This window comes from Oncorhynchus nerka, linkage group LG18 (assembly GCF_034236695.1).
Source record: "Oncorhynchus nerka isolate Pitt River linkage group LG18, Oner_Uvic_2.0, whole genome shotgun sequence".
Classification (NCBI taxonomy): domain Eukaryota; kingdom Metazoa; phylum Chordata; class Actinopteri; order Salmoniformes; family Salmonidae; genus Oncorhynchus; species Oncorhynchus nerka.
This window is the reverse complement of record NC_088413.1, coordinates 32,913,660-32,939,902: the sequence shown is the minus strand read 5'-3', so window position 1 is coordinate 32,939,902 and position 26,243 is coordinate 32,913,660. Positions and strand designations below refer to the sequence as shown.

The 26,243-nt window shown below is 46.0% G+C and overlaps 1 protein-coding gene and 1 pseudogene across 1 annotated transcript; one reads left to right on the top strand and one right to left on the bottom strand.

The window, feature by feature from the left end:
* Window positions 1-5,335: 5,335 nt before the first annotated feature.
* Window positions 5,336-19,364, top strand: LOC115146548 (transmembrane protein 132B-like). The gene is made up of 12 exons (XM_065004041.1): window positions 5,336-5,834; window positions 7,068-7,159; window positions 7,408-7,631; window positions 7,866-8,075; window positions 8,550-9,094; window positions 9,718-9,870; window positions 10,186-10,381; window positions 10,650-10,793; window positions 11,985-12,187; window positions 13,768-13,987; window positions 14,160-14,351; window positions 14,541-19,364. The coding sequence occupies exons 2-12, from the start codon at window positions 7,078-7,080 to the stop codon at window positions 15,435-15,437; spliced, it is 3,066 nt and encodes a 1,021-aa protein (XP_064860113.1). The 5' UTR covers window positions 5,336-5,834; window positions 7,068-7,077; the 3' UTR covers window positions 15,438-19,364.
* Window positions 19,365-21,833: 2,469 nt separating this feature from the next.
* LOC115146741 (DNA repair protein complementing XP-A cells homolog) lies at window positions 21,834-24,855 on the bottom strand (annotated as a pseudogene).
* Between the last annotated feature and the right edge of the window lie 1,388 nt (window positions 24,856-26,243).

Here is a 26,243-nt window from a genome sequence, read left to right as displayed (position 1 = left end):
TGCCGTTGACACCAACATCCTGTTGCTGTTATTTCTGTCACACTGCTGTTCCCTCGTTCTAAATTGATGTTCACCTTTTACACCTCTGTCGCTCTGCTCCTCCTCAAATAACCTCCATCGCCCGTTTGTGTTCTTGTTCCTCCGTCCGTCATCCCTTTCTTCATTAAGCCCCCTCTTCCTCTCCATCGTCCTGCCTATTCAGTTGGCTGTCGTGTCTCCATTTTTCTCATTTATTCTCTTAAAATACGACTATTGTTGTGAGGGGAGCTTGTTCTTCCGCATCGTTTCACGCCTCCTTTGAGTTGAGTGAAAGGATGTTTTCTGTCTGGAATTGAAGTGGAGAAGATTGTGCTGACGGCATCTTATTGTAGAAAAACATTGTTTGGCGAACCGAGCCTCAGTCAATCTTCCGCGTGTGTGTGCGTGTGGGTCAAAAGGTCAAATACAGGGTGCTTATGCATGTCCTTTTTCACACGTGTACAAGAGTGCAAACCTATAGAGGTTGTGGTGAAATGGAAATCTTTTTTTTCATATCCCATTCCCCCTGAGACTCCCTTGGAGAGTGGGGTCACGGTGTGTGTGCATGCATGCATGAGTCTCTCTCTCACACACACACACACACACACACACACACACACACACACACACACACACACACACACACACACACCATTTGGCATGGAAGACAACTATACGTGTGTGTGTGTGTGTGTGTGTGTGTGTGTGTGTGTGTGTGTGTGTGTGTGTGTGTGTGTGTGTGTACATGCAGGGCAGTGTGTGACATAATATGTGTGTCTGTGAGCGAGAGTGTGTGGGTGTAGTTCTGTGTCTTCCTCTCTGTCAGGTCACGCTAGACTAGACGATTAAATCTGTCCCATCAGAGGAACAATGACAGATGACAACAGATTACACACAGAGATTATCTCAGAAAGAGGGAGAGATGTGGAGTGAGAGGGTGATGAAAGATGGGAGAGAGAAGAGAGAGAGTGGAGATGAGAGAGGAGAGAGGAGATGAGAGGAGAGAGAGAGGAGATGAGGGAGGAGAGAGAGAGGGGAGAGAGAGAGGAGATGAGAGATGAGAGAGGAGAGAGAGAGGGGAGAGAGAGAGGAGAGAGAGGAGAGAGAGAGAGGAGATGAGAGGAGAAAGAGAGCGGGGAGAGAGAGAGAGAGAGAGAGGAGATGAGAGGAGAAAGAGAGGAGAGAGAGAGGAGAGAGAGGGAGAGAGGAGAAAGAGAGGAGAGAGAGAGGAGAGAGAGGGGAGAGAGGAGATAGAGAGAGGAGAGAGAGAGAGAGAGAGGAGAGAGAGAGGAGATGAGAGGGGAGAGAGAGAGGAGAGAGAGAGGAGATGAGAGGAGAAAGAGAGGAGAGAGAGAGAGAGAGAGGGGAGAGAGGAGATAGAGAGAGAGGAGAGAGGAGATGAGAGGGGAGAGAGAGGAGATGAGAGGGGCGATGAGAGAGAGGAGAGAGAGAGGAGATGAGAGAGGAGATGAGAGAGGGGAGAGAGGAGAGAGAGAGGAGATGAGAGGAGATGAGAGGAGAAAGAGAGGAGAGAGAGGGAGAGAGAGGGGAGAGAGAGAGGAGATGAGAAAGGAGATGAGAGGGGATAGGAGAGAGAGAGAGAGGAGAGAGAGAGGAGAGGAGAGAGAGAGGAGAGAGAGAGAGATGAGAGGAGAAAGAGAGCGGGGAGAGAGAGGAGAGAGAGAGGAGAGGGAGATGAGAGGAGAAAGAGAGGGGAGAGAGAGAGGAGATGAGAGAGGAGAGAGAGGGAGAGAGGAGATAGAGAGAGGAGAGAGAGGAGAGAGAGAGGAGATGAGAGGGAGAGAGAGAGAGAGAGAGAGGAGATGAGAGGAGAAAGAGAGGAGAGAGAGAGAGGAGATGAGAGAGGAGAGAGAGGGGAGAGAGGAGATGAGAGGGGAGAGAGAGGAGATGAGAGAGGAGATGAGAGGGGATGAGAGAGAGGAGAGAGCGAGGAGATGAGAGAGGAGAGAGCGAGGAGATGAGAGAGGAGATGAGAGAGGAGAGAGGGGAGAGAGGAGATGAGAGAGAGAGAGAGAGGAGAGAGGGAGAGAGAGAGGAGATGAGAGATGAGAGGAGAAAGAGAGGAGAGAGAGAGGAGAGAGAGAGGAGATGAGAGAGGGATAGGAGAGAGAGAGAGAGGAGATGAGAGAGGAGAGAGGGGAGAGAGGAGATAGAGAGAGGAGAGAGAGGAGAGAGAGAGGGGAGAGAGAGAGGAGATGAGAGGAGAAAGAGAGGAGAGAGAGAGGAGATGAGAGAGGGGATAGGAGAGAGAGAGAGAGAGGAGATGAGAGAGGAGAGAGAGAGGAGATGAGAGGGGAGAGAAAGGTTTTACGCTAATCCGTCCGTGTCGGGGACGTGGGTCACGTCTCAAAGGTCACCCTATTTCCTATATAGTGCTCTACTTAGTGCACTGTGTAGGGAATAGGGTGCAATTTGGGGCGCAGGCATCATCCCTAAGCCCCTTCTGTTGGCCTGTTACAGGTGTATCACTGCACAGAAATGCGGGGAGAGAGGGATCAAAACTATCCAGAATTAAATTAATATTGCAACTCTCTCCGAGTCCTCTCAATCTCTCCACATTTCTCTATCTTGTTCTCCTCCTCTCTCTCCCCCTTTCGTTTTGATCCATCCTCCTCTCATCTCAACATATTTCGAGCCAAATATTCAACACCCACCTACAGTTTTGTTTGTGTGTACACTACCTGTGTTCTGTAATGGCTGCCGTCAGATGATGATGTCGCAGTTGTGATATATCACGGTGGGACACCATCAGACACCATTTGAACTGTTATGGGGGAATCAGAGGAGTAACATGAAAACATGGAGCAGTGGATGTTTATACGGTGGTGGGAAATGATGGTAATACCACAGTTAGAGAGAGAGAGTGGCAGGGGAGAGAGAGTGGCAGGGGAGAGAGAGAGAGAGAATGTTGGGGGAGAGAATGGTGGGGGAGAGAGTGGCAGGGGAGAGAGAGAGAGAGAGTGGCAGGGGAGAGAGAGAGAGAGAATGTTGGGGAGAGAATGGTGGGGGAGAGAATGGTGGGGAGAGAGTGGCAGGGGAGCGAGAGAATGGGTGGGGAGAGAGAGCGAGAGAATGGGTGGGGAGAGAATGATGGGGGAGAGAGAGAGAGAGAATGGTGGGGGAGAGAGAGAGAGAGAGAATGGTGGGGGAAAGAGAGCGAGAGAATGGGTGGGGAGAGAATGGTGGGGGAGAGAGAGAGAGAATGGTGGGGGAGAGAATGGTGGGGGAGAGAGAGAGAGAGAATGGTGGGGGAGAGAATGGTGGGGGAGAGAGAGAGAGTGGCAGGGGAGAGAGAGAGAGAATGGTGGGGGAGAGAATGGCAGGGGAGAGAGAGAGAGTGGCAGGGGAAAGAGAGCGAGAGAATGGTGGGGAAGAGAGAGAGAGAGAATGGTGGGGGAGAGAGAGCGAGAGAATGGGTGGGGAGAGAATGGTGGGGAGAGAGAGCGAGAGAATGGGTGGGGAGAGAATGGCGGGGGAAAGAGTGGCAGGGGAGAGAGAGAGAGTGGCAGGGGAAAGAGAGCGAGAGAATGGTGGGGAAGATAGAGAGAGAGAATGGTGGGGGAAAGAGAGCGAGAGAATGGTGGGGAAGAGAGAGAGAGAGAATGGTGGGGGAAAGAGAGCGAGAGAATGGGTGGGGAAGAGAGAGAGAGAGAGTGGCAGGGGGAAAGAGAGCGAGAGAATGGTGGGGAAGAGAGAGAGAGAGAATGGTGGGGGAAAGAGAGCGAGAGAATGGGTGGGGAGAGAATGGTGGGGGAGAGAGAGCAAGAGAATGGGTGGGGAGAGAATGGCGGGGGAAAGAGTGGCAGGGGGAGAGAGAGAGAGTGGTGGGGAGATAGGGATTGGGGGAAAGCAAGGAGGAGAGGAGAAGAGGTGGGGGAAAGGTTTCGCAAGTTCACTTACAGATCTGTCATTTAATCAAACCGTGATTATGAAAGGATAGACGGAGAGATGGAGGGAGAGAGAGCTCAACAGAGATGGAGAGAGTTCATATCGGATAGTGAGAGGAAAATACAGAGGGTTAACATGGGATAGGTTGGATGTGTTGATGACAGAAGGATAGAGGGAGAGAAAGAGGCATATTTGTGTTCTGTAGCAAACCACATCACAGGGTCTGCATCCGAAATAGCACCCTATTTCGGATGCAGAGAGAGAGAGAGAGAGAGAGAGAGAGAAAAAACATAAAAATGTATGAATCAATCTGGCCACTAGCTGAAAAAAAAAGCAAAGTTGAAAGAGATGTATTTACTTTAAGAGACTGACTGGGTAGAGGAGAGTGGTTTGAACCTCTGATGCGCCGCATTTAGAACTAAGCCTCAAAATGATTCTACTATTAAACATGAGCGGCTTAATGCAGCAGATACATAGACACTGACTCTGAACAGAGTTGAAATCACTCCAGAGAGGAGCAGAGAGAGCGGGGGATGGATGGAGAGATAAAGAGTGGGGGAAGGATGGAGAGATAAAGAGTGGGGGAAGGATGGAGAGATAAAGAGTGGGGAAGGATGGAGAGATAAAGAGTGGGGGATGGATGGAGAGATAAAGAGTGGGGGAAGGATGGAGAGATAAAGAGTGGGGGAAGGATGGAGAGAAAGAGTGGGGGAAGGATGGAGAGATAAAAGTGGGGGAAGGATGGAGAGATAAAGAGTGGGGGAAGGATGGAGAGATAAAGAGTGGGGGATGGATGGAGAGATAAAGAGTGGGGGATGGATGGAGAGATAAAGAGTGGGGGATGGATGGAGAGAAAAGAGTGGGGGAAGGATGGAGAGATAAAGAGTGGGGGAAGGATGGAGAGAAAGAGTGGGGGAAATGGAGAGATAAAGGGGGGGAAGGATGGAGAGATAAAGAGTGGGGGAAGGATGGAGAGATAAAGAGTGGGGGAAGGATGGAGAGAAAGAGTGGGGAAGGATGGAGAGATAAAGAGTGGGGGAAGGGTGGAGAGATAAAGAGTGGGGAAGGATGGAGAGATAAAGAGTGGGGGAAGGATGGAGAGATAAAGAGTGGGGGATGGATGGAGAGATAAAGAGTAGGGGAAGGATGGAGAGATAAAGAGTGGGGGAAGGATGGAGAGAAAGAGTGGGGGAAGGATGGAGAGATAAAGAGGGGGAAGGATGGAGAGATAAAAGTGGGGAAGGGGTGCTTAGCTAAAAACTTTAGGGCGAATGAATCTGGCAGCGAAAGGGGGGAGGACATAAGAAAGAGGGGAGAAGAAGAAAGAGGAGAAGGGAGGGGGAGGGATGCGGTAGAGGGAGAGAGGGATTATTCACTGTTTCAAATGAATAATTGCGTATTGTGTGAATCTGGCACACAGACAGAGAGAGAGAGGCAGCGAGGGAGGAAAATCACATTGAAAAAGACCTAAAGATCAAAGAGATCCACAAAAAAATAGAGGGAAAGAATTCTCAACTGCCAAGAAAAGGGGAAGAACAAGAACTGATTTTTTAAAAAGTGTTTTCATGATCTCTAAAATCTCTCTGCATTGGACTTGGAATACGCTTCTCTGCAGTGACAACCACCAGATACCAACCAACTAAAGAAGACTTTGCTTTAACATAAACTTTGGAACAGCAAAGAGGAGCTGGAGCCCTGAACATACGATAACAGAACACGAAAGAGAAACGAACGAACATGGCATTGGAATAAAGAGAAACTCAGAGTGAGCACAGGTGCAGAAGAGAAGAGAGAGAGAGAGAGAGAGAGAGAGAGAGAGAATCGAGTGAAGAGAAAAAAAGAAGAGAGAAGGAAAGCATCAGAGGGTATATTATTTCTGGGTCATCACCCCCCGATGAGAGGACAAGGTGAGTTATGTTGTTAAGCACAGTCAGGTGGGTTATGTTGTTAAGCACAGCCAGGTGAGTTATGTTGTTAAGCACAGTCAGGTGGGTTATGTTGTTAAGCACAGCCAGGTGAGTCATATTGTTAAGCACAGCCAGGTGAGTTATGTTGTTAAGCACAGCCAGGTAAGTTATGTTGTAAAGCACAGCCAGGTAAGTTATGTTGTTAAGCACAGCCTGGTGAGTTATATTGTTAAGCACAGCCTGGTGGGTTATGTTGTTAAGCACAGCCAGGTGAGTCATGTTGTTAAGCACAGCCTGGTGGGTTATGTTGTTAAGCACAGCCTGGTGGGTTATGTTGTTAAGCACAGCCAGGTGAGTCATGATGTTAAGCACAGCCTGGTGGGTTATGTTGTTAAGCACAGCCTGGTGGGTTATGTTGTTAAGCACAGCCAGGTGAGTCATGTTGTTAAGCACAGCCAGGTGAGTTACGTTGTTAAGCACAGCCAGGTAAGTTATGTTGTTAAGCACAGCCTGGTGAGTTATGTTGCTAAGCACAGCCTGGTGGGTTATGTTGTTAAGCACAGCCTGGTGGGTTATGTTGTTAAGCACAGCCAGGTGAGTCATGTTGTTAAGCACAGCCAGGAGAGTCATGTTGTTAAGCACAGCCAGGTGAGTTATGTTGTTAAGCACAGCCTGGTGAGTCATGTTGTTAAGCACAGCCTGGTGAGTTATGTTGTTAAGCACAGCCAGGTGAGTCATGTTGTTAAGCACAGCCTGGTGAGTTATGTTGCCAGGCTGGGACAGTTTTGCAAATAACTACATAACAGAATGATGTAAAATATGATTTGTCACATTTTAGTTCTGATAGTTGTAACTATATGAGGGCGCAACACGTAGCAATACCTCTCAACACCTAGCAACACCTCTCAACACCTAGCAACACCTCTCAACACCTCTCAACACCTCGCAACACCTCTCAACACCTAGCAACACGTAGCAACACCTCTCAACACCTCGCAACACCTCTCAACACCTCTCAACACCTCGCAACACCTCTCAACACCTCTCAACACCTCTCAACACCTCGCAACACCTCGCAACACCTCTCAACACCTCTCAACACCTCGCAACACCTCGCAACACCTCTCAACACCTCTCAACACCTCGCAACACCTCGCAACACCTCGCAACACCTCAGAGCTGTAAGGATGTTACGACACTTTTGGGGTTGTGTGGTGTTTCTGGATCCTTCAGGTGTGCAGTGATGGGTGAGCTCAGCTGCCCCAGTGCATCGTGGGGGGGAGAGGGTGTGAAGGCTCTCGTGCTCTATTCGCTCCTAGTAGTCGGTGAGTGAAGTTATTTTTCTTTAAAAAATCTAATTGTATTGATATATATGTTTTTTATGTGTATATATACCAACAATTTATCTGCTACCCTTTTCACGTGTTTAAAATAGCTGATATTTGTGATTTACAGTAGAGGTGTAGGCCTAACAATTCATGTGAAATTGATGTGAAATATACCAAAGAGAAAGAGACACAAACCAGTCAATATTTCCCTCCTCTCCTGTCGATCTCTTTATCTCATCCACCAGTACACACATCCCATGCCAAGCCTCCCCTCCCTCTCTCCCTCCTGGCCAAAATCATTGTCCCCCCTCCCTGGCACGCTCTGCCCCTGTCGCAGGCTGATCTTGGCCCACTGTTCTCCAACTCCAGCCCCTTCGCCTTCACCCAGTCCCTGCTCATGGTGCCTCCGGCTGGGACAGCCTCCAAAGCGGGGGTTCGAGCTTCATTCGGGCCTTACTCTGTCAGCCAGGTAAATCAATTGGGATAGGGATCCTTGACAATCAGCAGAATGCTGTAGATCTCGACTTAAACGTTTGGAGAATTAGTTCCATAGATGTCATATTATTCCTGCGTGTCCTAAGAAGTTGCAAGATCATATGTAACGCAGAGCTCTTCCTCTAGCCCTCTCTCTAACAGTGTAACCCTCTCTCTAACAGTGTAACCCTCTCTCTAACAGTGTAACCCTCTCTCTCTCTCTCCTCAGCTGGTCTCTGGGCCCATCCTCCCCCTCTCCCCTCCTCTGACTGCGTCTCTCCTCTCTAAACACGTGGCGAGAGAGGGGGATGAAGGAGGAAAGGAGAGGTACAGGGTGCGTGTGTTGTTCCACGTACGAGGGGACACCAGCAGGGGGAGCTGTATCACCCTCCACGCCTTCAAAGAGACTGAGGAGCAGAAGGCTTCGTGTGTCACACAGGTGTGTTCGTGCCACACACTATATTCAGCCACCATCACCTGTGACCATTCAAAAGACTGAAGCCGGTCTAAACGTCTTCTTTGGGACTCTGAATGATGGATATGTCGTGTCGTGTGTTTGTTACACTGGCCAATACACTGAAATGTTCTGTTCTATATAAAGTACGACACTTCTTCTATATAAAGTATGATACTTGTTCTATATAAAGTATGACACTTCTTCTATATAAAGTATGATACTTGTTCGATATAAAGTACGAAACTTCTTCTATATAAAGTATGATACTTGTTCTATATAAAGTATGACACTTCTTCTATATAAAGTATGATAATTGTTCTATATGAAGTATGACACTTCTTCTATATAAAGTATGATACTTGTTCTATATAAAGTATGATACTTGTTCTATATAAAGTATGACACCAAATGCTCACCAATCACTCTCTTCATCCATTCCTCCTCTCCCCTTCCCAGCCTCCACTGGGTCTGTGTGTGGTGACCCTGGCCCTACCTAAGGACTGGTTTGAGGCGGGCCATACCAGCCAGCCCTACCTCAGCCCCAAACAGCGTGCCAGGCACACACACCGACACCGCACCCGTAATCGGGGACGACGGCACGAGGGTGTTGTCGTCGGTGGAGCCGGTGGCATCCCCTTCCCAGTGGCTCTCCGATACAGCCCCGCCCACGCCGGCGACCGCATCCAGCTGTATTACTCATTGTTCGGCACGGCGTCCAACCTCAAACTAGCGCCCCCTAGGTGTGTGCAAGACAAATTACCACAGTCTCAGAGAGAGTTGTTTTATATAGCAGCTGTGACTCTGAGGGAGGACAATAAGCGGAATGAGGCCAACAGAACCAAAGAGGAAATAGGCTGTTGCAATGGACAGGAAGAGGAGGAGCTACGGTTGGATTCCAACGTGCTGATTCGCTATCGCAGGGGACCAGTCCGAGCGGGACAGCCAATTGGGGTTTCTGTGAACCTGAGGGCCAATTTCAGTGCAGAGTTTGTTGTTATCCGGTACGTCTTTGTTACGTGATGCTCTGTGATGTAAGTGATAATCCAGCAAATTGAAAAGGGAGACCTGATGACGACCTAAACACATATAGGAACACAGCAGTGTGCAGGTCCTTCTCTTTTACTGATAATACTGTGTTCATATTTCGATATCAAACCATGTCTCTCATTGCCAGTGTATCTGTCTAGTATGAACAGTATGTATACAGTATGTAGTACATGTACGTTGGGGACGGCAGGTCGCCCAGCGGTTAGAGAGGAGATCCAGCAACCGGAGGGTTGCCACTTCCATTCCTGGGTCCGACGGGAAAAAACAGCCAGGAAGTGAGCTGGCAACCGGAGGGTTGCTGGTACCAAATCCTAGATGCCATTGTCTGCCGCTGTGCCCTTGAGCAAGGCACGTAACTCCCCCCACAACAACAGCTCAACGGGCGCCTAGTGTGACAGCCCCCAGCTCCTCTCCAGAACCTGTGTATGTGTCTTTCAGAGGGGTTTGGGTTCAAAGTGGAAGTCAAATGTCATTTTAGAATAAAGTGGTCTTAATTTCCATTTTTAGTCATTCCCAGACGCTCTTATTCAGGGCGACAAACAGTAAGTCACACTATATCTGTATGTCTCTATTCCAGGCTGAAGGTGAAGAAAGGCCTTTTGTCTCTGGTGGCCCAGCGCTCTCTGAACTCTGACCTCTGGGTTGTGAACCTGGAGAGAACCCAGGGCTCCAAACATGATGTCATCTCCATCATCTGCCACAAACTGGCCAGACACATGGACAGCGACGGGTATTACTTCATCATATATATTACTGTACAATATTACTCAGGCACAATATTACCTCAGTGAAGGAACGTATTCAATTTAACCGGTTTGTGACACGTCGGTTACATTTTTGACTATATACATTATTCATATTGCGTGCAAGTGATACCACATATGTGAGAGAATATCACTCTGTTAAATATTCCAACATATGTGATTTATTTCCATCAAATGGCTTTTTTCTTACTCTCCCCACCTATTCTCCTGACTCTCTCTCTCTCTCCTCCCCACTCCTTGTCCCTCCCTCTTTCGTTCTGTCGCCGCCTCCTCTCCCTCAGTCCCGCTGCTCTGCAGCAGGTTGCCTGTCTGTCAGTGGACGGCTTGCGCAGGAGTTTCGGGGTTGCCATGACGGTCTCGGCCAGCTGGCGGGTAGAGTACTCAGGCCGTAAAAACCCTCCGCCACCACACGGCGGAGTCGTGAGCAGCTTCTCCTTCACTGACAGAGAGATCGTGGGCATCTCTCCCATAACTGAAGTAGGTGGAACTTTACTCAATCAGCAGGGTCAGTTTCCCGGGACACAGATTCTCCTAGTCCAAAACTCTTAGTCCGGGAAATTGGTTTCTTCTTGTTACATGGTCTGTATGTATGTACTATGCAGTAGACTAATGGATAATGTGATAGCTACAGCACATATCCATACATCTATGGATCTCTTAGTGTTGCAGTGGACTGGTTCTGCCTTAAAAAAAGCTCATTCCTAAATAAGGCCAATAAGCTAAACTTGTTGTCATCAACACACAGAGTGGCATGATCATCAACACGGCCATCTTGACCAGCGAGCCCGTGTCACTTCCTGTCATTGTGCTGGCAGTGGGGCATGACGGGAAGGTGTCGGATATCACCGCGGCGGTGAAGTGCCAGTCGTCCAACGATGATATCGTCAAGGTAAGCAGGTCTACATACTGTACACACACAGGCACAGGGCTCCTGTCCAATGCCGTTGTTTTCTGTGTTTTTTTTTACGCCGATATTAACTTTTTTAGTACATAATGTCTCCGCCATCATTTCCTATGACCGAAATCAGCTTCTGTACATCAGAACAGCAATGACTAACCTCGATTTGGATGACAATTTCTACGTCAACGAGTTGGCACCTCTGGACGTCAGCACCTCTGGACGTCGGCACCTCTGGACGTCGCCACCTCTGGACGTCGCCACCTCTGGACGTCGGCACCTCTGGACGTCGACACCTCTGGACGTCGGCACCTCTGGACGTCGCCACCTCTGGACGTCGGCACCTCTGGCGTCGGCACCTCTGGACGTCGGCACCTCTGGACGTCGGCACCTCTGGACGTCGCCACCTCTGGACGTCGCCACCTCTGGACGTCAGCACCTCTGGACGTCAGCACCTCTGGACGTCAGCACCTCTGGACGTCGCCACCTCTGGACGTCAGCACCTCTGGACTAGCCCTAATCCCTGGGACGCGAAAGAGGAAGCGACGGCGCAAGAGAGGCAAACGAGTACACAACTGGGGCCGAGCTCCCGGCCATCCAGAACCTCTATGCCAGGCGGTGTCAGGGGAAGGCCCAAAAAATAGTCAAAGGCTCCGGCCACCCAAGTCATAGACTGCCGTGCGGTAGCAGAGAGAACAGGTGGTACCGATGCACCAAGTCTGGAACCAACAGGACCCGTAACAGCTTCTACCCCCAAGCCATAAGATTTCTAAATAGTTAACCAAATATCTATCGGGACTATCTGCATTGACCCCCCATTTGACGCATCACATATGCTGCTGCTACTGTTTATTATCTATCCTGTTACCTAGTCACTTTAACCCTACCTACATGTACACATCTACCTCAACTACCACACACCCCTGCACATCGACTGGGGCATGACGGGTGCCCTTAGTATTTAGCCAAGTTATCATTACTAATTGTGTATTTATTCCTCTTGTTGTTATTTGTATATTTTTCTCTCTGCACTGTTGGGAAGGGCCCGTAAATAAGCACTTCATTGTTAGTGTACACCTGTTGTTTTACTAAGCATGTGACAAATACAAGTTGATTGGTTTAGATTGATTTGACCCACAATCCTCCACTCCCTTTTATCACCCTCTTGACTTTATTCAACAGGTGTCAAGCGATTGCTCCACCCTCTTCGTGGACGGAAGTGAATCAGGGGTGGGCAGCACCTGTGTAGGGGTGGAGTTTCTCCTGGGCACGCTCAGTGGGTCCCTGTGTCTGTCCGTGTGGGCTCCTGTCGTCCCGCTGCGCGTCTCCCTGTCCGACAACGAGCTGAGCGCCATCGAGGGCTGGAACCACCACGCGGAGAACGGGTGAGTCCCTGTGCGCGTGTGTGTGTTTGGAGAAAGATGAAGACACACTGAGCAGGAATGACATAAAGCAGGATTAGACATGGCCATGTCATTAACATCAAGAGTCCTAAAACAGTTGATAGAACGATTGGAACAGTTGCAACTCCAATTTGTATGTATTTTTATTTAACCTTTATCTAGGCAAGTCAGTTAAGAACAAATTCTTATTTACAATGATGGCCTGGCAATATGGTCTCCTTTTGGCATAATCTCCTTTCCTAATCCCTTTTTTTTCTGTCTCAAGACAGAGCAGGAGGTTCAAACACCGAAACCAGGAATGTCCATTGGTGGAAAATGTACTCGATTGTCATACTTGGGGAAAAGTAAAGATACCTTAATAGAAAATGACTCATTTAAAAGTGAAAGTCACCCAGTAAAATACTAGAGTAAGAGTCTAGAAGTATTTATATTTAAATGTACTAAGTATCAAAAGTTAAAGTACAAATAATAAATTTTAAAAATCCTTATATTAAGAAAACCAGACAGCACAATAAAAAATAAAAAATGTTTACACATAGCCAGGGTCACACTCCAACACTGGGGTGGCAGGGTAGCCTAGTGGTTAGAGAGTTCAAACCCCCGAGCTGACAAGGTACAAATCTGTCGTTCTGCCCCTGAACCCACTGTTCCTAGGCCGTCATTGAAAATAAGAATTTGTTCTTAACTAGTTAAGTTAAGGTCATTTAAAAAACAAGGCATTTGGGATGTTCTCTTGATAAGTGTGTGAATTGTCAAATGTTCTGTCCTGCTAAGCATTCAAAGTGTAACGAGTACTTTTGGGTGTCTGGGATAATGTATTGAGTAAAAAGTACATAATTTTCTTTTGGAATGTAGTGAAGTAAAACTGGTCAAAAATATAAATAGTAAAGTAATGTATAGATACCCCAGAAAACGACATAAGTAGTACTGGCAATGTCTGGTAGAACAGTGAAGGGCTGTGTTCCACTTGGCACACTATTCCCTATATAGTGCACTACTTTTTACCTTAGCCATATGAACTCTTGTCAAAAGTAGTGCACAATATAGGGAATAAGGTGTGATTTGGTCTACTGCCAAAAAGCTTCATTCACCATACAAACACTTCAGGCAAACAGCTGGTAGAAGAGACAACTAATTCCCTAACCCAGAGCTTTAAAATAGGCTCTCTGCTTTATCCACCTCTGATTCCTAGATGGCACCTGCTCAACAATTCAAACACTAACATTATGACTTGCTGTCACATCTCAACCAGGGGTCAAATGAGGTCAATTCAGTCAATTCAGAAAGTGCACCAAAATTCCAATTGTCTTCATGCTTTTCATGAGGAAAAATTGGAATTTGATTGGAGTTTGGTTGACTTTTTGAATTGACTGGAATTTAAATGGAATTTACCCCAACCCTCAACATATTTAAGCTTATGATGTCTCCATTTTTGGTTTTGCCCAGCTTCTATGCCACATCCAGATTTGTGTAATATCTCTCTCTCCTCCTCATCCATCCATCCTTCTCTCTACCCCCACCCCCTCTCTCTCCCTCCCTCCCTTTCTTTCCCTGCTCCCCAGCTGTTCTCCGGTGTATCAGAGGTCCACGGTTCAGGTTCTGACCCAGTTCAGTGCTCAGGGGGGCCAGGGTCAGCTGACCTACCTGCTGGGCTCCTCTGATTGGTTTGTGGATGCCACGGAGATGGTCCATAATTGGCTGAGGGTAGAGAATCCTCGCGTGGCGGTCCTCGACAAGCAGAGCAATCTGATTGGTCTACACCCGGGGAAAACTTCAGTTCATGTGAGTAATATGTAATATGATGTTGTATTTTGAATAGCATGGTGCATTTTAGTTGAGGGATGGTCATTACAAATGATGAAATCTCCATTTGGTCAGATCTCAAATATATTTATAACCTATGGAAAGTAAACTTGAACAAGACACTACCTTTATTGGCACCCCTCTCTCTCAGGTCATATCAAGCCAATGGGACGGTGTTCTGGGTAGCTGTGATGTCATCGTGACCTCTGAACCCGTGACCCCAGGTGACCTCTCAGTGCAGGTTGTGGGAGGACTCAGTATGTCAATCAATGCAAGCCCTGCCCATCCGGCTGTTGTCACGGCAACAGTGACAGCTTACAACATCCTCTACCACCATGGGCAGGTGAGTTGTGTTTTTCTTGACCCACTTACTTCACTAAAACGTTTTAGTTTTACATAACAGTAACTTCTGTGGGACATTTTTGCTTCAATGGAAGGACCTTTGTGCTTCAGTATGGTATGATACTGACCATTTCTCTCTTTCTCCCTCCCTCCCCCTTATCTCCATTGTCCTTCTCTCTCTCTCCACCAGGAAGCGTCAATCAGTGTCTGGCTCCAGTTCAGTGATGATAGCGCCACGTTGCTCTCCACCTTCAGCCGTGGTACCTTCGCCCTTCGCCTCTCCTCATTGGCAGAGACTGTGGTTGCCGTGATGCCCGGCCCGTTGCTGCGCGTCGTCGCCCAGGGCGAAGGGGGCGGGCCTTTACTGAAAGCAGAACTCCTGGTCACCCCCTGCAAGCCAATGGCGAACTCCGTTGATGGGGACCTGGCCAATTCGAAAGAAGGAAGCGGGACCAGGAGGCTGGCTAAAGGATCAGGTTGGATCAGGGTGAACCTGGACACAGACCTTCGTCCAATGGGAAGCGAGGAGGCGGACTTTGAGCTGCTCGACATGTTGGACATGCTGGTTGAGTCATCGGACAGGGACGTTAAGTACAGCAACTTCCTGGACAATGACATCATCATAGGGAACGTCACCACCGTCAAAGGTGACGACTACTATGACAAGGCCGGCGATGGGATGATCGCCAGGAACGACCTGGAGAGAGCGGTGTTGACCCCAAATCACGAAGAGAGCGCTGTGTACTTCTCTCCCGGGGTGGAGAGAGAGAGGGAGGGGAAACTGGAGGATACAGAGCTGGGGGTGGGTGTCGGGGCAGTTCTCTCCCTTCTCTGCCTCTCCGTACTTCTCTTCCTGGTGAATTGTCTGCCCTGCGCTTTGAGGGAGCGGAGGATGAGGAGGAAGGGCGTGAACACGGAGGGGGTGGAGGGAGTGGTGAAGGAAGAGGGGGAGGAAGGAAAAGAGGAGGCGGCAAAGGGTGTTGCAGAAAAGAACGACATAATGACATCGTGCCCCGGGGTAATATCGCTCCATGAGACTTTTCCAGAAGAGAAAGAGGGGCAGTCAGATCAAAGCATTGACCATTAAGGCTGCATCCGAATAGGCACCTTAATCCTTTTAAAGAGTTAAGAGCCCTGTGGTCAAAAGTAGTGCACTATGTAGGGGATAAGGTGCCATTTTATTCAGGCGAGAAAGGTTGTTGATAAAAATCATCGTTCTTAGGAAAATTGACTACGTATTCCTGTCACCGTGTCACCAACAATGTATCTTAATGTCTTACAAGGTCATCTTCGTATAGGCTAGTTTTTTTTCTTGGGTATTTATGTATGTCTGAATGTTTGTCTAGCTACCATCGTAACTATCCAACATAAAAACAATAGACCTACTGAACTATAGGACCAACCATTTAGGTGTTGGGTAACAAAAATAGTTGGAACAATTGTAATGTTATCTCAGAAATGTCAAATCTTGATAGTCCTAAGTTAAATATGTGTGCAGAAACATTGCACGTACACGACTGTACATATCTGTCATATTTATTTTATTGGTATTCACATTCATCCATATACAATTGGTTGTCATTCCTTTTTCGATTTAGGACTCAATGCAATCCGTATCGCTGAAGTTCACCGCTATATTGCAATTGAGTTTTAAAGGCAGCGTTCCCGCGTTCCAGCGTTCCCGCGTTCCAGCGTTCCAGCATTCCAGCGTTCCAGCGTTCCCGCGTTCCCGGAGACTGAATTCACCATAAATACGGCACATTTCAGCTCAATCGGAAACGACCTTTACATTTCAATGAATCAAGCCCTTTTAGACCTTTTGACAAAATAGTATAGGGTTGCAAAATCCTGGTAATTTTCCCAAAAAATCCCGCCGGGATGACTCCCAGATGACTCCCAGTTGTAGGATGCCAACATGCTTATTCCCGCCTGATTCCAGAGATTCTCCAACTGGGATTTCCGTAAGAACTGGGAATTTGGAGCAAATGACCAGAATGTGCAACGTTATTCCTGCACATACTTATGATTGCTTTATGCCTCGCTTTATGTCTCTCTCAAATGTCAATATGCCTTGTATACTGTTGTTTAGGTTAGTTATCATTGTTTTAGTTTACAATGGAGCCCCTAGTTCCACTCATCATACCTCTGAAACATTTTCCATCAAGATAGAACTGCCAAAAGGGGGAGGAGTTAGCCTGCAAAGGTCGGTCATACTTTCCAGGTCTATACCCAAACAGTTCGAACTTCTAATGTTAAAAATGAATCTCTCCAGAAATAAGTCTCTCAGTGTTGCCACCTGTTATCGACCCCCCTCCGCTCCCAGCTGTGCCCTGGACACCATATGTGAACAGAGTTCGTTCTGTTAGGTGACCTAAACTGGGATATGCTTAACTGTATCCGCTATGGGTCAGCGGTCAAACGACCACCCCTCATCACTGTCAAACGCTCCCTGAAACACTTCTGCCAGCAGGCCTTTCTAATCGACCTGGCCCGTGTATCCTGGAAGGATATTGACCTCATCCCGTCAGTCGAGGATGCCTGGTCGTTCTTTAAAAGTAATTTCCTCACCATCTTAGATAAGCATGCCCCTTTCAAAAAATGTAGAACTAAGAACAGATATAGCCCTTGGTTCACTCCAGACCTGACTGCCCTTGACCAGCACAAAAACATCCTGTGGCGGACTGCAATAGCATTGAATAGTCCCCACGATATGCAAATGTTCAGGGAAGTCAGGAACCAATACACGCAGTCAGTCAGGAAAGCAAAGGCTAGCCTCTTTTGGGACACTGTAACGTCCATGGAGAATAAGAGCACCTCCTCCCCGCTGCCCACTGCACTGAGGCTAGGTAACACGGTCACCACTGATAAATCCATGATAATCGAACATTTCAATAAGCATTTCTCTACCGCTGGCCATGCTTTCCTCCTGGCTACTCCAACCCAGGCCAACAGCTCCGCCCCTCCCTCCCCCCGCAGCTACTTGCCCGAGCCTCCCCAGCTTTTCCTTCACCCAAATCCAGATGGCAGATGTTCTGAAAGAGCTGCAAAAGCTGGACCCGTACAAATCAGCTGGGCTAGACAATCTGGACCCTCTCTTTCTAAAACTATACGCCGCCATTGTTGCAACCCCCATTACCAGCCTGTTCAACCTCTCTTTCATATCGTCCGAGATCCCTAAAGATTGGAAAGCTGCCACGGTCATCCCCCTCTTCAAAGGGGTGACACTCTAGACCCAAACTGCTATATACTGATATCTATCCTGCCCTGCATCTCTAAAGTCTTCGAAAGCCAAGTTAATAAACAGATCACTGACCATTTCGAATCCCACCGTACCTTCTCTGCTGTGCAATCCGGTTTCCGAGCCGGTCACGGGTGCACCTCAGCCACGCTCAAGGTACAAAACGATATCATAACTGCCATTGATAAAAGACAGTACTCTGCAGCCGTCTTCATCGACCTGGCCAAGGCTTTCTTATCGGCAGACTCAATAGCCTTGGTTTCTCTAATGACCGCCTCGCCTGGTTCACCAACTACTTTGCAGACAGAGTTCAGTGTGTCAAATCGGAGGGCCTGTTGTCGGGACCTCTGGCAGTCTCTATGGGGGTACGACAGGGTTCAATTCCCGGGCTGACTCTTTTCTCTGTATATATCAATGATGTTGCTCTTCCTGCGGGTGATTCCCTGATCCACCTCTACGCAGACGACACCATTCTGTATACTTCTGGCCCCTCTCTGGACACTGTGTTAACTAACCTCCAAACGAGCGTAGATGCCATACAACACTCCTTCCATGGCCTCCAACTGCTCTTAAACGCTAGTAAAACCAAATGCATGCTTTTCAACCGTTTGCTGCCCGCACACGCCCGCCCGCCCGCCCGACTAGCATCACCACTCTGGACAGTTCTGACCTAGAATATGTGGACAACTATAAATACCTAGGTGTCTGGCTAGACTGTAAACTCTCCTTCCAGACTCATATTAAACATCTCCAATCCAAAATCAAATCTAGAAATCGACTTCTTATTTCACAAAAAGGGGCCTCCTTCACTCACACCACCAAACATACCCTAATAAAACTGACTATCCTACCGATCCTCGACTTCGGCGATGTCATCTCCAAAATAGCTTCCAATACTCTACTCAGCAAACTGGATGCAGTCTATCACAGTGCCATCCGTTTTGTTACCAAATCACCTTATACCACCCACCACTGCGACCTGTATGCTCTAGTCTGCTGGCCCTCACTACATATTCGTCGCCAGACCCACTGGCCCCAGGTCATCTATAAGTCTATGCTAGGTAAAGCTCCGCATTATTTCAATTCACTGGTCACGATAACACCCACCCGTAGCACATGTTCCAGCAGGTATATCTCACTGATCATCCCCAAAGCCAACACCTCATTTGGCCACCTTTCCTCCCAGTTCTCTGCAGCCAGTGACTGGAACAAATTGCAAAAATCGCTGAAGTTGGAGACTTATATTTCCCTCACCAACTTTAAACATCAGCTATCTGAGCAGCTAACCGATCGCTGCAGTTGTACATAGTTCATCTGTAAATAGCCCACCCAATCTACCTACCTCATCCCCATACTGTTTTTATTTACTTTTCTACTATTCTGCACACCAGTATCTCCACTTGCACATCATCATCTGCTCATTTATCACTCCAGTGTTATTCTGCTAAATTGTAATTCTTCACTACTACAGCCTATTTATTGCCTACCTCCTCATGCCTTTTGCACACACATATAGACTTTCTTTTTTCTACTGTGTCATTGACCTGTTTATTGTGTTATTGGCTTGTTTATTGTTTATTCCATGTTATTCCATGTGTAACTGTGTTGTTGTGTGTCACACTGCTTTGCTTTATCTTGGCCAGGTCGCAGTTGTAAATGAAAACTTGTTCTCAACTAGCCGACCCGGTTAAATAAAGGTGAAAAAAATATATATATATGTTCTGGTTGATCTCATCAACCAAAAGAAAAACCCACTAAATATACATTCTATAATAACTCATGTGAAACTCATTATTCTCCTGCTTGCCCCACTTTTCCCAGGGGGCAAGAGCCCCCATTCTGAACCCACACTGCAGGCATACTATCAGTGGTGTAAAAAGTACTCAATTGTCATACTTGAGTAAAAGTATAGATACCTTAATAGAAATTGACTCAAGTAAAAGTGAAAGTCACCCAGTAAAATACTACTTGAGTAAAAGTCTAAAAGTTTTTGGTTTTAAATATACTTAAGTATCAAAAGTAAATGTAATTGCTAAAATATTCTTACGTTTCAAAAGTAAAAGTATAAATCATTTCAAATTCCTTATATTAAGCTGTGTAAATTCAACACAGGGACACCCAAAGTCAATACTAAATTAATCACTCCATTGTCAGCAAGCTGGAGAGGTCCTAGTCAAACTTAGATTTATGACTAGCCAGGGGCACACTCCAACACTCATATGCCATTTACAAATAAAGCATTTGTGTCTAGTGAATCCACCAGATCAAAGGCAGTAGAGATGACCAGGGATGTTCTCATGATAAGTGCTTCAATTTGACAATTTTCCTGTCCTGCTAAGCATTCAAAATGTAACGAGTACTTTTGGGTGTCAGGGAAAATGTATCGAGTAAAAAGTACATAATTTTCCTTAGGAAGGTATTGAAGTAAACGTTGTCTAAAAATATAAATAGTAAAAGTACAGATACTCCAAAAAAAATACTTAAGTAAAACTACTTAAATACTTTACACCACTGCAGACTACTTCATTGGTTGCTTGGTGAAAGGCATCAGTATTACTCTTTGAGCCACTCCAGAGTGTTTGACTATCACACTTGCCAGTATTAACTTTGCATGAGTAAGGCTTTGAACCCCCCGATTGTCGGTTTGTATTAAATTGTCTAGGCATATTGCACTAGTGTTTATGATGTGAATGCAATAGTTTAAACCTTACATTCACGTAGCCCCTAAGAAATATAATGTTCAATTAGCTATGGGCTTGATGTGACTGCTTGGGGATATAGTTAAAAATTATCTTTTCACCACACCAGTACATTATCAATATCATAGATCAGGGTTATATTTTTCTTATAAAACTCACCGAAAAGGTTGGAGCTTGCAGATTGTAATTCTGGACAGGACATTCTTTGAAACAATTCAGTACCCACTATAGCCTGTACCCACATTTTAGGTATGCTATAGGTCTACAGTAGCCTTTATGCCAGGGTCCCGCCTACTGGCGGCCTGAACTTTGCCCACGCATGGTTTTATTTGGCTCCCCAAGTTCTCTGTGCAAAGACTGATTTTAATTTTGGAAATCTGTTCCCAAGTATTCCCACGTATAATAGAGATTTGATTGTATACTAAATGTAAGCAAATTTGGAAACGATTATGTTTTAGTCAAATATACCCGTTTGGGCTTCTTGCGGTCAATTTGCAGTCTACAAAATTATTTGGGGAAAAAAATTGGCCCGCGACTGAACTTAGTTGACGATCCCTGCTTTCGACCCGTTCCCCCCTTAAAAAGTCAACCACGAAGCGCTGCATTTAAATTGATATAGCGCGACATGCTGAGTCACATCCAACAGCTACTGCATAGCAGCTTTCGTTTGCATAAAAGAAAGACACGACGATACGTATTGTTGGACAAAATAATACCATTCAAATTAAAAAGGGGGAGTCATATTGTACCGCCTGGACTTCACTCAGTCCTTCACTCATTAGATGAACTACGTGCGGGTGGTTATAACTAGAGGTTCCTTCAGAAGCCTGGGTCGGCGCACAAATATTCAAGTACGTGCACGGACTGGAGCAGGCGACCAAAATCAAACGACGCAGATCATAAAAACGACACATTACTTACAGCGTGATTCTGCAACAGAAAGCAATGGGGGAAAAAGAAAGTCGACTACCATTTTCAATGAATGTTATGCAAATTAAATCAATTTCTTGATTGTGGATTAATACAATAATTATCTATCAATCTATCTATCTTAACCAAGGTGGGAAAAAACGGCACATTCATTTCAGAGATTGTCTACAGATCTAAAACAAGTCAAGTATGGACGCAAAACAAAGTGATCACATTATGGAAAAATATATGTATTTTGCACATGCAGATCCTTCTACACAATTACATCTTAGAAGTGACAGATACAAAATGGAAGTTAACATGCTAAACAATTGATAACATAACATTGCAGCCATCGCCAGCTTCTGAGCAGTACGTTTCTATGTAAATAATGTGTTGATGTATTAATGCTCTCTTGCCGGTGGCTTTGTGGTATGGCATGTGCTGAGACAAATTCAGGTAGGCCTCCTTGCTTCAGCTTCAAGACATGTGAGAAGTATGATGTATCACTCATTTGAATCTCAGTTTTACATGTCTGGTGTATTACCAGAGACCCACAAAAAAAATCAAAAATAACTCCCCCTGTGAGCCTCCGATTTAAAAGACTCAAGGCTACATCTCATAGGTCAGTTTGTGTTCACAGGTGTTTACAGGCCTTCCTGTAGAGATCCTCCTCTTCATCCACTAGTTCCTCAGGGCCGTGCCGGTGAGCACTGGTGTCCTTTGTCCACACGCTGGTCCTCACTGCACGACAACAGCTCTGTTCACAACAGAGAAACAAACTATCCCATCAATAACAGGCGTGTAGGAATTATTCAATTAAATGACTTAAAAATACAAGTCTGCACACTGTTTGCCAGTATCGCTTGTGTTTACAGCCTTCAGTAAACACAAATAGAATGGCAAGCACAGCGTGTGGCTTTTTTCATTTAAGTCAATGACAAAGAAATACAACTGAATGACGCGTTTTCTACAATCCACTGGGGGGTGCTAGTGTTCTCTCTGTCACTATGGCTCAGATAGTTTTGGAATGAGAAAAGGTGACAAATGGGGAAATTTAAGATGACTAAAGTTCATATTCAGTTTAGAGTGGTTAAAACACTGTTTAGCTAAAATATATTTCCCCTTTTCTGTAATACACATGATTTCCAGTGTTCCGTTTGTGACACTCAAGTTGCAGGTTGATGGTCACTAGACTTGATAGTGAATGTTATGGATTATTCTCATATCTGTTGATAGTGGTTGACGCCAGACTGGATGTACAAGGACACACTGATTATTCACTGTTGTATTGTACTGATGACATCCTGTGAACACTGTGATTCTGTATCAGCTGACAGTCGCTGCCTTTTTGTTTTGTCTTCCTTACAAGCCTCTCTGGTGTTGGTGTTTACTGAACATGTGGTGCTGTCTGATTAGGATAGAAAGGCCCCGTCTCCAAGAGGTCAGTTAGACGTTTTCTCTGCTTCTGGGCTGGGTGGTGTCGCTCTGTCGCAACTCCATTTTTTAAAATTGACTTTACCAACAATTAGTCTTCTTTTTGTTAATCTGGGAATTCCTATTACAATGACTTATCTGTTGAAGTGACATTGTGTCTGAGTGGGAATCAGAAAACAGTGTTACTGACCTTTTTGTTGATGCGCTTCTGCACCTCCCGGTTCTCCTCTCTGGACTCATTGGCCTCCTCGGAGCCCCACACCTCTAAGGAGCACGGAAACCTGGAAACACACAGCACAATATCATGTCTACTTAGATAACCTAAATGCATATTTAACATTAAATACACATCCATCATTAAGTATGCAACATTATGAAACTGAACACAGTCAGTTTTCTTCCGTTTGGTGCCTAATGAACTAAACCCTGGAACACACCGAGGTAGGGGTAAACAAACCATAGTAGGGAAAACTGGTTCAGTGGCAGTAAGTTCAGGACAAGGTGAGGGAAAGCTAGCCTGGCATTCAAACTGATTGAAACAATATTGGTGAGAGCAGCGTGTACAGTCTGGTTTTACCAGGCTAAGAGAAAGCAGCCGGTTAGAACCAGCGATGGTTGGTATCGGTTAGCTCGTCCTACCTGCAGCTCGAGGTAGATTTTGATGTCTCCCCGGTGAGGGTTGTGCGGGGTTCTTCTTCAGGACAAACCTCAGCACTGGCTCCCTCTGGTCCAGGTCACAGTCCTTCAGTAGGTAGAGCTGCTTAGCCTCCGTACGGGATAACAGCTTGTGTTTCACCTCGTCGTCTCTGATCGCGGGGACATTAACAGAGGAAAGACAAGACAGAATACCTGTTCAGATGCATTTTTGCATCCTCTTACCATTGAAGCACAACGCAATGTAATTCTGCAGTGCACTCCGTTTATAGTGAATATGTGGTTCTAGCAATCAACCGGTCATACTGATCAACTTGTCCTGCACACATGTGAACACTATTATGAGAAGCACACTGTACAACAACAACAATATAAATATATATATATAGTTATTTGTGTTGGTTGTCATTGACACGAGAAGTATGACTTTACCTGCAGTTGTCACAGACTGCCAGATCGAAGCCGTTTGCTGAGGTAGGAATCCATCAAACGGCGTGTCACAGTCATCACACAGCAGACAGTCAGCCTCCATCACCGGGGGCTAGGGGGAGGACGGAGTCAGAGAGAGCAGCAGAGCGCAACACTAAGCCTGAACGCCAGTTAGCCTCTGCTCTCCTGAAAACTACTTACGGAACTGTCAGTAGACTGGCACCCAGGCTCAACACTAACAATACACTACTAGTACATTTAAAATGATTACATTCTAGTCATTTTAGCGCACACACACTTATCCCAAATCACAGGCAGTGCAGAGTGCTAGGAGGGAGAGGTCAGCCAAGGTGTCTTGTCAGTAAAAACTGATCTACAGTCATTCAGATAGTGGTTGGACAGTTGTCAATGTGCCATAAATAATGTATTATGAACTTCCTTTACGTCTGTAATACCTGAAACTGACTCCACTCAGCAACTGGCATGTGGAATGAAATGAATCCACAAAGGGCCGCACATGAACCAACAATGCAACTTTCTCTGTTACACCGGACATGCAGAGGATCTGCAGATAAGATTCATTATATTTACATCATGCAACAAATGTCAATTTACTTCCCCCTGCCATATTTGACTGACTATTAATGCACATGCCTGGTTGATGCACAACTTTCTTTGTCCTTTGCTCCTCCTGTCGCTCTCCGTCAATGGAGAACCATTCTCCAGAGTCGACTGTCTTGGCGACTTTAGCCGAGGTTCCACCCCCTTCTCCTGCCGATTGTCTGCTGGCCAGTCGGGCTTGCCTCAGCATCAGAGCCCGCTGGTTGTTTCGTTCGATATGGGCTCTCGTCGCATGACACAGATCGCAGTTCTTGGCTTTGGATTCCGAATGAGAAGAAGCATTATCCTTCACCGGCGTTGGAGGCTCCAACAGATCAATCGCAAAAAAAGCATGCGCTAACTAACTTAGCGGTAGGCTAAACTCTCCAGCGTCTTGGAAATTGCAATTAAGTAAAGTTGTTTACCAGCAAGACAGCGGGCAGAGGGGTACAATTGTTTGTGTTTTTACTTTTAACCCGCGGGCACAGCGGTGTGCTCGAGTTGCTGGCGGCTGCCATTTGTTGGTTGCACAACCAACGTCCGGGTTTTTATCATGTCAAAATAAAAGCCCTGTTATGAAACTGCTGCTGCTTCTATGTGACCGTGAGGTGTCGCCGGAGAGCGGACATATACCACCTCCACTCAACACTAGTAGTTCTTCACAGCTTTATCCTGTTCTTTATTAACTATGTCCTCACTGCTGGGCCATATGCTGAAAGACCCAGTGGCAATGTGCCATATTTGATGTAATGGGCTTTCTGTAGCAATATCTCCACTTGGTAAAGCGCCAAACATATGGCTCTGACTCTATCTGCAGTGTGACCTGGCTGTTGTCTTGTTCATTAAAACATGTTTATTCACTGTTTGTAACTCGATACTCATGAATGCGAGACAAATGATTGAAAATATCAAGTTAAATTAACGGAATGTGTCATCGAGTAGACATGACGTTGTGTGTGATGTGACGTTTTTTAAATAATGATTGTAGGTATAATAAATACAAATAAAACAAAGTTAAAATTGTATTCTATTCTACCGTGACCAACCATGTTCCCTTTCCTTCCAGAGACTCTTATCAGGTAGTCCACACATAGATAGGCTAATCTGGTAATGGTTCCAACCTACCAACATAAAGTCATTCTCAACAAAAAAAAAAAAAATTAATTACATTTTAATGAGTAAATGTATTTAATTTGGATAACAGATGAAAATGTAATAAATTGACGGTTATTTGTTGATGTAAAATCTAGATTTGACCGATTTTAGGTTGTGTCATGAGATTTGGTGGCGGAAAAAAAATAGAGTCCCTGCTGAAAAAGTTTGAATATTCACTGCAGTAAAGGGTGTCCATACACTATGCTTAGCGTCTATTTAAAGCAGTGCGGGACAGGAGCTTTAGTCATTACCGATCTTAATCTCATTTTAACAGAGTTGCATTCATCTATTGCTCTTTTTAGGGTACCACGGAGAGTGCTGCCAATACACTGAAATAGAGACTATATTCCCCCGCGTATTAGAATAACAACACAGTCTTAATATGGGATCCCGAATAGAAGACAGTTCAAATCCGTTAAATGGAGACTTACTGTAGGCTATATCGGTATTCCATATGCTTGTGGTCCCAATGTCAATAATATCAATGCTTCACGCAGTAACTTTTGAACCCTTGGGATTGACAAATTGGCATTGACCTTTACATGCCTCTAGAAACAAAATGATTTAAAAAATAAGAAAAATTATTTCACATTTAAAGGAAAATAACAATCATGTTTTTTTTTACAACACCTCAGTTTGAGCATTATAAGAGTTCTACCTTACGTGACAATTTAGCCGTTATGTAATATATTTAGCCTGCCTCGGTTCTTCTTAAAATAGCCGTGACAGACGGTTACATGGGTTACTTTGAAGCTGACCTTGGTTAGGCCTA